Source organism: Mytilus californianus, unplaced genomic scaffold, assembly GCF_021869535.1.
Source record: "Mytilus californianus isolate M0D057914Y unplaced genomic scaffold, xbMytCali1.0.p SCAF_6, whole genome shotgun sequence".
Lineage (NCBI taxonomy): Eukaryota > Metazoa > Mollusca > Bivalvia > Mytilida > Mytilidae > Mytilus > Mytilus californianus.
In genome coordinates this window covers 107,221,224-107,235,668 of record NW_026262712.1, presented here as the reverse complement: position 1 = coordinate 107,235,668, position 14,445 = coordinate 107,221,224, and the positions used below count along the sequence as shown (strand labels likewise).

The window sequence follows — 14,445 nt, the reverse complement described above, 5'->3', positions numbered from 1 at the left end:
GCTGGCACAGTCCTACTACCTGTGATATTATACCTCTTGCCAAGTTACAGGTAAGATCTATGTCGATCAATTGTCTGGCATACTAGACCTACAAACTGAAAGTATAATACCCTTTCCAACTTACCGGTAAGATCTATGTCGATCAATTGTCTGGCATACTAGACCTACAAACTGAAAGTATAATACCCTTTCCAACTTACCGGTAAGATCTACGCCAATCAATTGTCTGGCATACTAGACCTACAAACTGAAAGTATATTACCCTTTCCAACTTACCGGTAAGACCTACGCCAATCAATTGTCTGGCATACTAGACCTACAAACTGAAAGTATATTACCCTTTCCAACTTACCGGTAAGACCTACGCCAATCAATTGTCTGGCATACTAGACCTACAAACTGAGAGCATAATACCCTTGCCAAATTTTAGGTAAGGTACAGGTCAGACAGTTTTCTGGCATAGCCCTACAAATGTGATGTAATACTTCTTGCTAACTTTCAGGTAAGATACAGGTAAGGCATTTGTTGAGCATTAACCAGATAAGATCAAGGTAAGACATTTTTCTCGCATAGACCTACAAGCTATGCTAAGTCACAAGAAAGATCAAGTTCAGGAGATTGTCTGGTGCAGGCCAATTAATTGTGATAGCACCACCTCCTCATTAGATGGTGCCAGGTTTATCAGAAAGACGCTGCACTTGTTTTACCTCTTGAAATAAGTTAATGTTGCTTGTTTTATAGTGCCCTGTCTTTGATACATGTGGCACATGTAATATGTTGTGAGTTCAGCAATCTTACAAAGCTCTAAAGTTATAAAATGACTTGTGCAATATTATTAAACTTTATCCTCAAACACATAAAAAGATGTGTTTAAACTAAACAAATTATGTAGTTTAATGATCTCAGTGAAACTGTTAATGTTCAAGTGTATTGAGTCTGACAGTATGAACTTAAATTTTATCTCAGATTTATTCATCAGTCTGCAAAGTTAGATTTAATGTTAAAATGCATGTTGGAAATTAAATAGGATATCAAAGTGAAACTTTAGGAATAAAACACAGTAAGATGTGAACAATAAAAATACGTCATATATAACATATGATGTAAAGATGATACAACCATTCATTTCACAGTTAAGTGATGATAAAAGTTAAGACCATTTCCAAAAAAAAATCATAAGCTGGTATAAGTTTCCAAATATGACATATATCCTTGTTTTACTGTGTGATCTAATTTCTCAACGGAAAAAAATCTTTGATTTCACTTTAAAAAATACCCAGTTACAGTACAAGTTTTGGAACCCATGCCTAATGAGAAGGTCTTTTTAATAAAATTGAGAATGGAAATGGGGAATGTGTCAAAGAGACAACAACCCGACCATAGAACAGACAACAGCAGAAGGTAACCAACAGGTCTTCAATGCAGCGAGAAATTCCCGCACCCAGAGGCGTCCTTCAGCTGGCCCCTAAACAAATATATATACTAGTTCAGTGATAATGAACGCCATACTAAACTCCAAATTGTACACAAGAAACTAAAATTAAAAATAATACAAGACTAACAAAGGCTAGAGGCTCCTGACTTGGGACAGGCGCAAAAATGCGGCGGGGTTAAACATGTTTATGAGATCTCAACCCTCCCCCTATACCTCTAGCCAATGTAGAAAAGTAAACGCATAACAATACGCACATTAAAATTCAGTTCAAGAGAAGTCCGAGTCTGATGTCAGAAGATGTAACCAAAGAAAATAAACAAAATGACAATAATACATAAATAACAACAGACTACTAGCAGTTAACTGACATGCCAGCTCCAGACTTCAATTAAACTGATTGAAAGATTATGTCTTCATCATATGAATATCAGGCACAATCCTTCCCATTAGGGGTTTAGTATCATACCATCATAACATATATGAGAAGAACATAACCCGTGTCATGCCAACAACTGGTTTTTATACGACCGCAAAAAAATTTTGAGGTCGTATATTGGTATGACGTTGGCGTCGTCGTCGTCGTCGTCGTCGTCGTCATCGTCCGGCGTCGTCGTCCGAATACACAATGGTTTTCGCACTCTAACTTTAGTTTAAGTGAATGGATCTCTATGAAATTTTACCATAAGGTTCAATACCACAATAGGAAGGTGGGGATTGATTTTGGGGGTTATGGTACCAACAGTTAAGGAATTAGGGGCCGAAAATAAGCATTTTTGTAACTTCCAGACATAACTTGTGTGTTAGCATATGGATCTCTTTGACATTGTACCACAAGATTCCATATCACAAAGGGTCAATGCTGGGATTGATTTTGGGGTTAATTGCCTCAAAATTTTAGGAATAAGGGGCCAAAAGGGGGCAAAAAACAAGCATTTTTCTAGTTTCATGACAATAACTTGTGTGTAAGTGTATGGATCTTTCTGAAATTTTACTACAAGGTTCCATTTCACAAGGGGAAAGCTGGAATTGAGTGTTGTGGTAATTGCCCAAAACGTTTAGTAATAAGGGGCCTAAAAGGGGGTTTAAAATAAGCATTTTTTAGTTTCTAGACAATAACTTGTGTTCAAGTGTATGGATCTCTCTAAAATTGTATTACAAGGTACCATACCACAAAGGCAAGGCTGTTATTGAGCTTGGTATGGGGGGAAAGGGGGTGGGGGTGATGAATCATAAGGGGGGCGGGGGTCAAAAAAGGGGTAATTTTTTTTTTTCCTTTTTTTTTTGTTTAAAATTTACATTTTAAGTTAGTTATTTTTTATCACGAAGAGAAAGTAGGAATTGAGTTTTGGGGTTAATTGCTCAAACATTTATGAATAAGGGGCCAAATATTGGTCGAAAATAAGGATTTTTTTAGTTTGCAACAAAAACTTGTGTTCAAGTGTATGGATCTCTGTGAAATTGTATTGCAATGTACCATACCACAAATTGAAGGTTGTGATTGAGGAGGGGGATGATGAATCAAAAGGGGGTTGAAAAAATGTGTGGGGGGTAGGATTTTTTTTTTTCCTTTTTTTTTTCTTTAAAATTTTCCATTTAAAGATGGTTGTTTCAGATTTATATATGAAAGAAAATAATAATGATACGGTTATATATCATGAGGAATTGAAATTTAAAATTATGTATATTGGAAATTTAGGTTACATTGGAAAGAAATAATTGGCTTTGGGGGGGAGGGGGGGGGGGGGGGGGGGGTATGGCTCTAATGTTTAAGGAATAAGGGGAAAAAAGGTTAAAAAACAAGGGTTTCCATTTTAATAGACAAATAATTGAGTAAAGAACATTATTTAAAAGCAGTGTAAGGTTGGTAATTCAAACTCATTTAAATATCTCATCTACACTGCTTTTAAATTATGTAAATTGGAAATTTGCCAATAACTTTATTGTTAATAAATGCATTGGAAATTTGCCAACAATTTTAGTGTAATAAACTTCATTGGAAATTTGCCAATATAAAATTTTGCTGATGAAGGTTTTTTGTTTACCTTTAGCCTTGACTATGAAGTCATTTTCTATTTTTATAGCCTTATGATGTAGTTGAATTATTTAATACTTTTATGATGTGTTTAAATGGGGTTTTATCATGTTTATGGTTGCAAATTTATTATTTTAGTATAATAAACTCCATTTAAAATTTGCCAATAAAAAAAATTTTTGTTTATTTTTAGCTATGATTATGATGTCATTTTCTATTTTACTTTTATGGTTGCAAAGAAATTTTTATTTTTAGATATTACTGTTAAATAATGCTGATTAAGGTTTTTGCTATGTTTAGCCATGACTATGATGTCATTTTCTATTTTAATATCTGTTATGATGTATTTAAATGGGCTTTTATGGTTACAAAGGAATTTTATTTTTAGATATTACTATAAAATGTTGCTGATGCTGATTAAGGATTTTGTTTATTTTTAGCCATGACTATGATGTCATTTTCTATTTTAATACCTTTATGATGTAATTTCCATTTTTAGATATTACTGTTAAATGATGCTGATTAAGGGTTTTTTGCTATGTTTAGCCATGACTATGATGTCATTTTTTATTTTAATATCTTTATGATGTATTTAAATGGGCTTTTATGGTTACAAAGGAATTTTATTTTTAGATATTACTTTAAATGTTGCTGATTAAGGATTTTTGTTTATTTTTAGCCATGACTATGATGTCACTTTCTATTTTAATACCTTTATGATGTATTTAAATGGGCTCCCATGTATTTAGATTTTTGATTATTTATACATGTTACCAAATTGGTCCACATTGAACAAAAACGGTCCAAATTTCAACTTTATTACATTACATCAAACATTGAATTCTACATATTCTTTGATATATTGAAATTAACAAACAATTTAGTTTATGGATATTCCACCATAATAGGTAAATTAAATTTTTTCCAGTTCTTACACCACATTCATCCTGTGTCAGAAACCTATGCTGTGTCAAATATTTAATGACAATCCAAAGTCATAGCTGTATCAAGCTTGAATTTTGTGTCCATACTTGCCCCAACTGTTCAGGGTTCGACCTCTGCGGTCGTATCAAGCTGCGCCCCAGCGAAGCATTTTATTAAATAAATGTGTTTAGTGCCGATGCAAAGACCCTATAAGTGAATCAATATTAACGCCAAAATATGCAATCTTTAATGACCTGACAACAGTATCGTAACTATATCCCTTCTTAATAAGTCTATTTAAAGGTTTTGTTAGCTTCAGAGGTGAATACTGACATTTTTGTGCTTTATAAAGAATATTTCCATAAAAAATTGGATGTGAAATACCTGAACGTATAAGAAGTCTGCATGTTGAGCTATATTTACGAATGATGTCCTTATACCGATGATAAAATTTAGTAAATGTTTTGACTAGTTTGTGATATCGAAAACCCTGGTGTAATAATTTTTCAGTAATACATAAATTTTTCTCGTTAAAATCTAAAACATTGTTACATACACGAGCGAATCGTACAAGTTGAGATATATAAACACCGTAAGATGGTGACAAGGGAACGTCACCATCTAAAAATGGATAATTAACGATAGGAAATGAAAAATCATCTCTTTTATCATATATTTTAGTATAGAGCTTTCCATTAATGATATAGATATCAAGATCGAGGAAAGGGCAGTGGTCATTGTTAGTATTAGCTTTATTTAAAGTTAGTTCAACAGGATAAATTGATTTAGTATACATACTGAAGTCGTCATTATTGAGAGCCAAAATATCATCCAAATATCTAAAAGTATTATTAAATTTGTGTATCAGATGTTGTTTCGATGGGTCTTTGCTGATTTTTGTCATAAATTGTAACTCATAGCAATACAAAAAAAGGTCCGCAATAAGTGGTGCACAGTTAGTCCCCATTGGAATTCCGATAACCTGACGATATACGGAATCTCCAAAGCGAACAAAAATGTTATCTAGTAAAAATTCAAGGGCATATATAGTATCAAAGCATGTCCAATTGACATAGTTTTTTTGTTTATTGCTACTAAAAAATGACCTAAAAGAGTTTGAACATATATATTCACATTCTGACTTTTTAAATGCCCATTTAATTAGGTGTGTGAATTTTTTCTTAATGAGAATGTGAGGCAATGTGGTATATAGGGTAGAAAAATCAAAACTTTGAACAGATTCAAAATCACCAATATATGCATGTAATTTATCAAGTACTTCCAACGAGTTCTTGACACTCCAAAAGTAATTAATTCCACTATTTTCGAAGGCCTTATTTGAACAATTTATTATCAGGTTTTTGATTGTACCAAGTGTACTGGTAAGAAGAATAGACAATTTAGTAGTGGAACAATGGCTTGAAGACGAAATGAATCTATATTTGTGAGGTGTTTTGTGTAGCTTCGGAAGCCAATACATAGTTGGGACTTTCATTGTATTTGGTTCTGCTTGTAAAGCGGTAGCTAAAAGTTTATGTTTGTTACAGATGTCGTTTTCTGAAAATGGAGTCAGTTGGAATGTTGGTGAATTGGTGATTTCTTTTTTCAGAACCTCAATGTAAAATTTACGTCAAACAATAATAATACTATTAGCAGCTTTATCGGCCGGGACAAAAACAAATTCCTTGGCTAGTTCTTTTAGTTTATGTTTGATACGAGAAATAGGTTTATTGTGGTTATTGTTAAGAGTAAAATGTTCTTTAAAATGTTGAATACGTATATCAACTATGTTCATTACTGAATTAAAAAAAGAGTCCAAAGATTTTTTGTCAGCTTTTTCCCGTTTTATCCATTTCAAACAGTAAGTATGGAGTGAGTCGTGGATGATATTACGACACTCATTCCAATTAATAATTGACGGGGGACGATATTTAGGTCCTTTACTAGGAATGATTTTAACTCTCGATCTTGAACGATGTTAAGATCTCCTGTTATAACATGGGAAATGGGTCCATAAATGTATTCGGAATTACTGCAATTACATGAAGTAGGTGTATTTTCACTGATATTAACATCTTTACACAATTGGCTATAATTAAACACAAATTTCCGGGTAGATTTCTTGTAAATATAACAAATTAGAGGGAGCTCAGTATTATCAAAATATCCCGGAATTTGTTCTTTAACAGAATGGTCGTTAAAAATACCGGCAATATTTATAAAATCAAAACCTTTATTGACATACTTTATTTTAATGAACTGTTTTTTATGATCTTCAGGGCGATCAATTTTGGGAAACAGTTTAGAATAACAATATGCCATTATAATTTGGACGATTTCATACTTAGGACTGCTATATGAAATTGTGTTGCAATCCTCTAAAATTTTATTTAACTTATTAACCGGTAATGAACAGAGCTTTGTTAACAGATAATGTCTGCCGTTGTTTTTTGAAATAGAAATTAGGTCCGAAATATTGGTATGATTGGTCTGAAATTTTCTTTTATTGCGATTTTTTCTACGACCATGAGAACGGTTTTTACGAACAGTTTTAGAAACTATATCCAAAATGTTAACAGAATCAGTTCTTGATATATTACCAATTCCCATGATATTATCATTAAGACCGAGAGGGTAGACTGTCTGTAATTTTTTAATCCAATTTAATTCAATTATTTTCCGTGATCGTACAAACTTTGAATGAGATTCACCAGGCTGCTTATTTACTACTTCTAAAGGTTGAACTGCTAAATATTTAATAGGATGATTGTGCTTCTTAAGGTGTTGATAAATGATACTTTTGAATTTATTGGGTCTTTTAAAACGATACAGATGTTCTTGAGTGCGTTTAGATAAATATCGTCCAGTTTCACCTACGTACTGAATACCGCATCCCTGTTTGTTTCATGTGAGTAAATAAATAATACTTTTTGTTTTTCAAGTTATATCAGTTTCAAAATTTAAAGAAAATGTGCGACCATTAAACGTGGACCTTACGTTAAGATTGAATGGAAGCTACATGAAATATCATGTATTAGTTGTTTGATGTGTAATGGTTCTGATTTTACGTGTGCATTAAATTTTTAAACATCATAGCCCATTGTATTAGTTTTGCCTTTGAGTTACCTCCCCTCCATTGATAAACATTAGAATATAAAGATAAATTACAAAGTAGCTATGGTTAATGATGGACCTTGAATTCTTAAAGATAAATAATAATGTTTCCTTTTAAGACAGGAAGTAATACAATACTAGATTTATTGTGTTCAATAATTAGGTTGTGGTTATGTGTGAGTCATCATTGGGTATAATACTGCATATTTCAATAGTTTTTTTGTTTGCTTTTCACCTTAGACCTTGGTGATTTGTTGACAAATATGCTCATTGATATTATAATCCTGTTGCACACTAATAGGGAAATTGAAAGGGGGCATGAACAGGAAATTGTTCTTTTTTCACTAAATTTAAATAGATCCCTCATAACTCTTTTTAAATAATCATGATAAAAACCTGATATCCATTTATGTCAACTTCATAAACAGTATATGATTTATTAGAATTTACAGACAGAGAAGGAAATAAAATGCAATTTAATTATCTGAAGTTCCTTTTTTGCCTCCCTCTGTATTATATCAGTACTTTATGCACACCTTGTGGCAAATTTATGGAGATGTAGTGATATCTGAAATATAAGATAGTGGTTTTCTCTACAAACACCTGTTCAATGGATGATAAGCGGAAAAGAAGATTTAGGTTACTACTATGGAATAAGATGTGTCCAGGATTGTGTTGCTGCTATTTATTTGTAAATATTTCAGTCATTTTCTAAAGTAATATTTGCAAGGTACAGTAGCAGTGATTAGGAAGAAAGGTTGAGACAGTGGTCTCTAGATTCAAACAAAAGTAGCATAGATTCATTTGCCTGGATCTGTCTAATAAAGTCGGTGTAGAGATTCATTTGACTGGATATTTCTAGTAAAATCGGTGTAGAGATTCATTTGACTGGATATTTCTAGTAAAATCAGTGTAGAGATTCATTTGACTGGATCTGTCTAGTAAAATTGGTGTAGAGATTCATTTGACTGGATCTGTCTAGTAATGTCGGTGTAGAGATTCATTTGACTGGATCTGTCAAGTAATGTCGGTGTAGAGATTCATTTGACTGGATCTGTCTAGTAAAGTCGGTGTAGAGATTTATTTGACTGGATTTGTCTAGTAATGTCGGTGTAGAGATTCATTTGACTGGATCTGTCTAGTAAAATTGGTGTAGAGATTCATTTGACTGGATCTGTCTAGTAATGTCGGTGTAGAGATTCATTTGACTGGATCTGTCGAGTTATGTCGGTGTAGAGATTCATTTGACTGGATCTGTTTAGTAAAGTCGGTGTAGAGATTTATTTGACTGGATTTGTCTAGTAATGTCGATGTAGAGATTCATTTGACTGGATCTGTCTAGTAAAGTCGGTGTAGAGATTTATTTGACTGGATTTGTCTAGTAAAGTCGGTGTAGAGATTTATTTGACTGGATTTGTCTAGTAAAGTCGGTGTAGAGATTTATTTGACTGGAATTGTCTAGTAATGTCAGTGTAGAGATTCATTTGACTGTATGTTTGTCCAGTAAAGTTGATGTGGACACAATAGCATGTAACTGTAAAGCTATAATTTGTGACATTAATGATTTGAATAACCAAATAATGTTTATTATCTTTAGTTTCCCAATCACTGCTACAGCTAAGAATACAGGAAAAGTTTCAATATGGTTTCTGATCTTCAAAAGTTAATATTAAATGTTAAGTTATCTCCATGAAGTCCAAGCAGTGTAATTGAGTATATTTTTTGTATAAAACATTTAGGAATCAAATGCATTTTTTTTTTTGCATTTGCAAGTATTTAATGTCAAATTGTTTTATGTGATTTAAAGATTTGTGTTCAGTCTACACGTTGTATCCATGTTTAAAATAACAGGATACAAAAAAAAATGAATTGTAAGTATACAAAAATACAATATTCAGTTAAAATCTTAGAATTATTAGTTCAGAACAAAACTTAGATATTTCACAACCATTATTTTGAAAATATCCCCTTCCTGGTAAAAGTCTTTCTTGTATTGTCACAGGCCCTTAAATCTGTATAATTTAGCACCAGTATTGTGGATTCAACTGTTTCAACATTATTGAGACATTTGCTTACTTTTATTTGTAGACCTTGAAACAAAACACAGAAGTACGGAATGAGGATTTGGACAGATTGTCCTCCAAACGAGAAATTTCTACACAAACTCCAGTGGCACAAACAGTAAGTACATGTACTAATGTGTGTTATAATAATCAAAGTTTGATTGATTTTTGTCCAATTAACATCAGTTGTTACTGCATTCCAGTCAAAATCTAGATGACTACAAAATAAAGTCACTATATTATTATAACTGATATCTCACAGAAAGTATTTTAAATTGCAACAAGGTATTATTAGCATAAAGAGCAACATTTTTTTTTGGGGGGGGGGGGGGGGGGGTGGGGGGTGGGGGGGGCTAACGTTCTAAAAAGATATTTGTTTTTGTCAAAATTTGGTCTGTTTTGAAATAATATTTTTATTTTTGATGAACATTTCAACAATTGTTAAGGTTAAGTATTTAAGTTTAAATTCGTTTGGGAAATCTATCTAAATCAAAATATCAACTTTAAGTTGCCTTATTTTAGTTCCCTTTTAGAATGTGAAGACTATGACAAAACAATTATTTGAAAAATAGATAAATAAAACTCTAGGATGAACAAAGACTCACAGCTTTGTAACAAGGCATAAGAGTTGTTTCCCCTGAGCTGTAAATATGTTGGCAAGCAACTCACCACTTACTAAATAAAACTGCAAACAAAATAAAATAGAACTTATAATCTATAAGATATCTTTCTAAACTGATAAGATTTTATGTTTATTATTTTCAAAGTTGGTAATTTCACAGTTTCTTGAAAGTTTGAACAAATAACTTCTCTTGATGTTTTTTTACTAAAAATTGGAAACATTTCACTGAAGTGATAAGTACTTAGAATTTACAAGATTATCAACTCTTTTATCTCTTTATTTATATCAGCAATTTGATTTTGTAAAATGTTGATTTTATATTTAGAAAAACAGACATGCTACATGTAGTTCATTGATTGAGATTATAAAAGGGGGTTGTTAAGATCTCAAAAACTAGTTTGACCCCACCACATGTTTATGATCCTGTACGAGGTCAGTAACCTTGTAAGTGCTTGTTTTACATCATATTTATCTTAATGAGATTTTTGTAAGTGGAAAATTTGAGGTTGATGTCAGATCTTTAATAGTCTTTGTTTAATTCATTTACAGCTTTTCTTGAACTCTGGGAAAAAATTAAAATTTGGTGTATTGCACAGACACAGATCTGTTGTTTAAAACTGCATGTTGACCTCATATGTCTTTTTGTTATTTGTGGCAATGGGTTGCTGTCTCCTTGGCATATACCCCATATCACCTTTGAATCATATGTAAAATTAAACTTTTCTACAAATAAATTACTATGTTTTGGTATATAATTAGGAATTTAACGAAATATTACATTTCTGTAAACTTTCATTAGGAAGACAGTCTGTAGTGTGTTACAGACATATTCCTTTCCATTGAAGCAATTAACCTTCATGAAACCAGTGGGTGAATGGCTGAATTTTGAAAAATTAAGAAGGGGTCCTGAAACCAACAGGTGACCACCATACTTTTCCAACAAAAGTTCCATTCATGGAGCGTTAACCTTTTAGATATTTGTCATAGCTACTAAATATCATATGTGTAAACTGAAGCCAAGTTGACAGTCTACTGAAGCTTTTCCTTGTGAGATCTTTACGTGCAATGAGTATTAATGCTTTGGTCTAGATCTATATAAGTTAAAAACTTAGTTTTACGGTTACCCTAGACTTTTCTAAAATAAATAGAACAATGTCTTTTTTTAAAAATTCCTGATCTAATCAAACTAAATGGTAGATATGTCCCTTTATGAGTACATGTACTTAAAGATTATTGTTAACTGTAGAAACTTGAAATAGATTAGATATTTTTGTCATGTACAGAATGAATTTTGATAAATAGATAACAAATGCATAAAAGTTTCCTGTTCGAGCAAAAATAAACTATACAGATAAAAATAAACTATACTCATTTTTTCTTGGAATGGCTGAAGCAAATGGAATAGAAAGTTTTTGTAACTTACACCAAGAAGTCATTAAATGTAATTGGATATCATGCACACCTCAACTTAAAGCAATTATTCATAATGCATTTGACATAGGGTACCAGTGGTGTTCCATATTTTATTTCTCAAAGAATACACAAATTAGTAAAAAATGGATAGCAGTTCCTGTTCTTAGAAATGTCAGGGTGAATAACAGTCATGTTAATAGATATGGTCATGCGACAAAAGTTGACTTCAAGTTCAAATACAGTTGAAAACAAAGTCTTATTTGTTTTGCTTAATTTTTAAATTTTTTTATGGCGCCTTCGTAAACAAATTTGAATACATTTTCTACACTTTGTAAAATATGAATTAATAAATTTTTTCTTGATTATTAAAACCTAAATGGATAAAATTTTGATTAAAAATAATTTCCAACTCAGTATCATCCGATGAGGAGACACACAAGATTCTATTCTGAGTACCATCTTAAAAAATTCTTGCTGGTAAAATGTAAACAAATAATTGCGCTCTTGTAACCTATAAAACATCGTTTAGAAATAGAAGTATTGTCCTCATGTGATATTTATAAATTATAAATGATTTACAATAAATGTAAATTATATATATACACATGTATAGGAATACAGATTGTATGAATCATACAAATATTTTTGGGCGTTACATGCAAATAAAGTTTTGTTGATGTGACAAATTTTTGAAATTAATGTCGGTACATGTAAAATGCATTATGTCATATGATTATATTTTCCCTTTCCTGTTGTTGTATAGTGTATGTCAGTTGGAAAATAGCTGTTGGGAGGAAAATGATTATAAAATGATTGGCAAATTTAATAGTTTGTTGAAATGAAAATGGCTTTAACAGATGGGTGAAAATGAAAATATGACTGCTCTAAAATATGGGATAAGGCAAAAATTTCTTGTTTCTGATGTTCCATAGAGTAAAATTAATTATCAGAAATTATAATTAACAATAACTTGTTTAATGCATACTTTGGTAGGGACCATACTTACAAACAATGGTAAATCATTGCATGACCTAATGACCTAATGTCTCAGTTTAGGTCTGACTTCATGATTTCATAGAAGGTACAGTTTTCCACGACAGAAACATGCATTGTTACCTAAAGTTCTAAACCTATCTCTTCGCTCCAAGGGTATAGACCTCAAGAGTTGACTGGGGTAATAAAAATGTGATCATGCCTTGATTCCTCCTGGTGCCTGGCAGGAAAATCCATGCTTAAAAGGCAGGTTCATTTGGTTGTGTGAGATGTAAAATTTACAGTCATGTCTGGTCAGTAAAATGGCGAACATCTTTTGGTTGGTAAGTAGGATGATTTAGAGCAATTCTGTTGTGCTACACCAAACTGATGGTAACCTTTTGTCTAAAAATATGTTCTTTAAAATAGAGTATCTGTCGAAGAGTATTGAGGGAAAGTGTGTTTTGTTTTACAATAATTTGTAACTGGCCAGTAATTATAACCCTTGCTACAAAGTAATTGGGGGATATAGTTTTTGATCCGTCTGTCAGTCATTTTTGTTTCCACAAGGTAACTCAAATACTTTACACCGGATTGCAACCTTACTTGGAAACATGGTCACTTATAATGAGAGGAAGATCCCTATTGATTTGGAGGTCACCATGTTAAAGGTCAAGGTAGAAGTTACTAAAAATAGACTAAAATTTATGCAAAAAGGTGGTTTCCGGATTCCAAATCAAATGCTACATATGGAACTGCAAACTTTTTATACGACCGCAAAAATTAAAAATTTTTTGGTCGTATATTGGTATGACGTTGGCGTCGTCGTCATCGTTCAAAGACACATTGGTTTTCGCACTCTAACTTTAGTTTAAGTGAATGGATCTCTATGAAATTTTACCATAAGGTTCAATACCACAAAAGGAAGGTTGGGATTGATTTTGGGGGTTATGGTACCAACAGTTAAGGAATTAGGGGCCAAAAAATAAGCATTTTTGTAACTTCCAGAAATAACTTGTGTGTTAGTGTATGGATCTCTCTGACATTGTACCACAAGGTTCCATATCACAAAGGGAATGCTGGGATTGATTTTGGGGGTAATTGCCTCAAAATTTCAGGAATTAGGGGCCAAATAAGGGGCAAAAAACAAGCATTTTTCTAGTTTCATGATAATAACTTGTGTGTGTATGGATCTTTCTGAAATTGAACTACAAGGTTCCATATCACAAAGGGAAAGCTGGAATTGAGTTTGGGGGTAATTGCCCAAAACGTTTAGGAAAAAGGGGCCAAAAATAGCATTTTTCTAGTTTCCAGACAATTACTTGTGTTCAAGTGTATGGATCTCTCTGAAATTGTACTGCAAGGTACCATACCACAAAGGGAAGGCTGGGATTGATTTTGGAGGTAATTGCCTCAAGATTTTAGGAATTAGGGACCAAAAAGGGGCAAAAAACAAGCATTTTTATACGACCGCCAAAAAATTTTGAGGTCGTATATTGGTATGACGTTGGCGTCGTCGTCGTCGTCGTTGTCGTCGTCGTCGTCGTCGTCCGGCGTCGTCGTCCGAATACACAATGGTTTTCGCACTCTAACTTTAGTTTAAGTGAATGGATCTCTATGAAATTTTACCATAAGGTTCAATACCACAATAGGAAGGTGGGGATTGATTTTAGGGGTTATGGTACCAACAGTTAAGGAATTAGGGGCCAAAAAGGGGCCGAAAATAAGCATTTTTGTAACTTCCAGAAATAACTTGTGTGTTAGCATATGGATCTCTTTGACATTGTACCACAAGATTCCATATCACAAAGGGTCAATGCTGGGATTGATTTTAGGGTTAATTGCCTCAAAATTTTAGGAATAAGGGGCC

The 14,445-nt window shown here is 32.6% G+C and overlaps 1 protein-coding gene and 1 long non-coding RNA gene across 2 annotated transcripts in view; both read left to right on the top strand.

Annotated features, from left to right (window-relative positions):
• The window catches only part of LOC127704311 (uncharacterized), a 121,949-nt gene that overhangs the window by 69,082 nt on the left and 38,422 nt on the right, over positions 1–14,445 (top strand). The window lies entirely within an intron of this gene.
• Positions 1–14,445, top strand: part of LOC127704306 (rho GTPase-activating protein 39-like) — a 106,319-nt gene that overhangs the window by 53,452 nt on the left and 38,422 nt on the right. Inside the window, exon 4 of the mRNA XM_052208316.1 lies at positions 9,594–9,686. Within this exon, the coding sequence (XP_052064276.1) occupies positions 9,594–9,686 (93 nt within the window). The remainder of the gene's footprint in view (positions 1–9,593; positions 9,687–14,445) is intronic.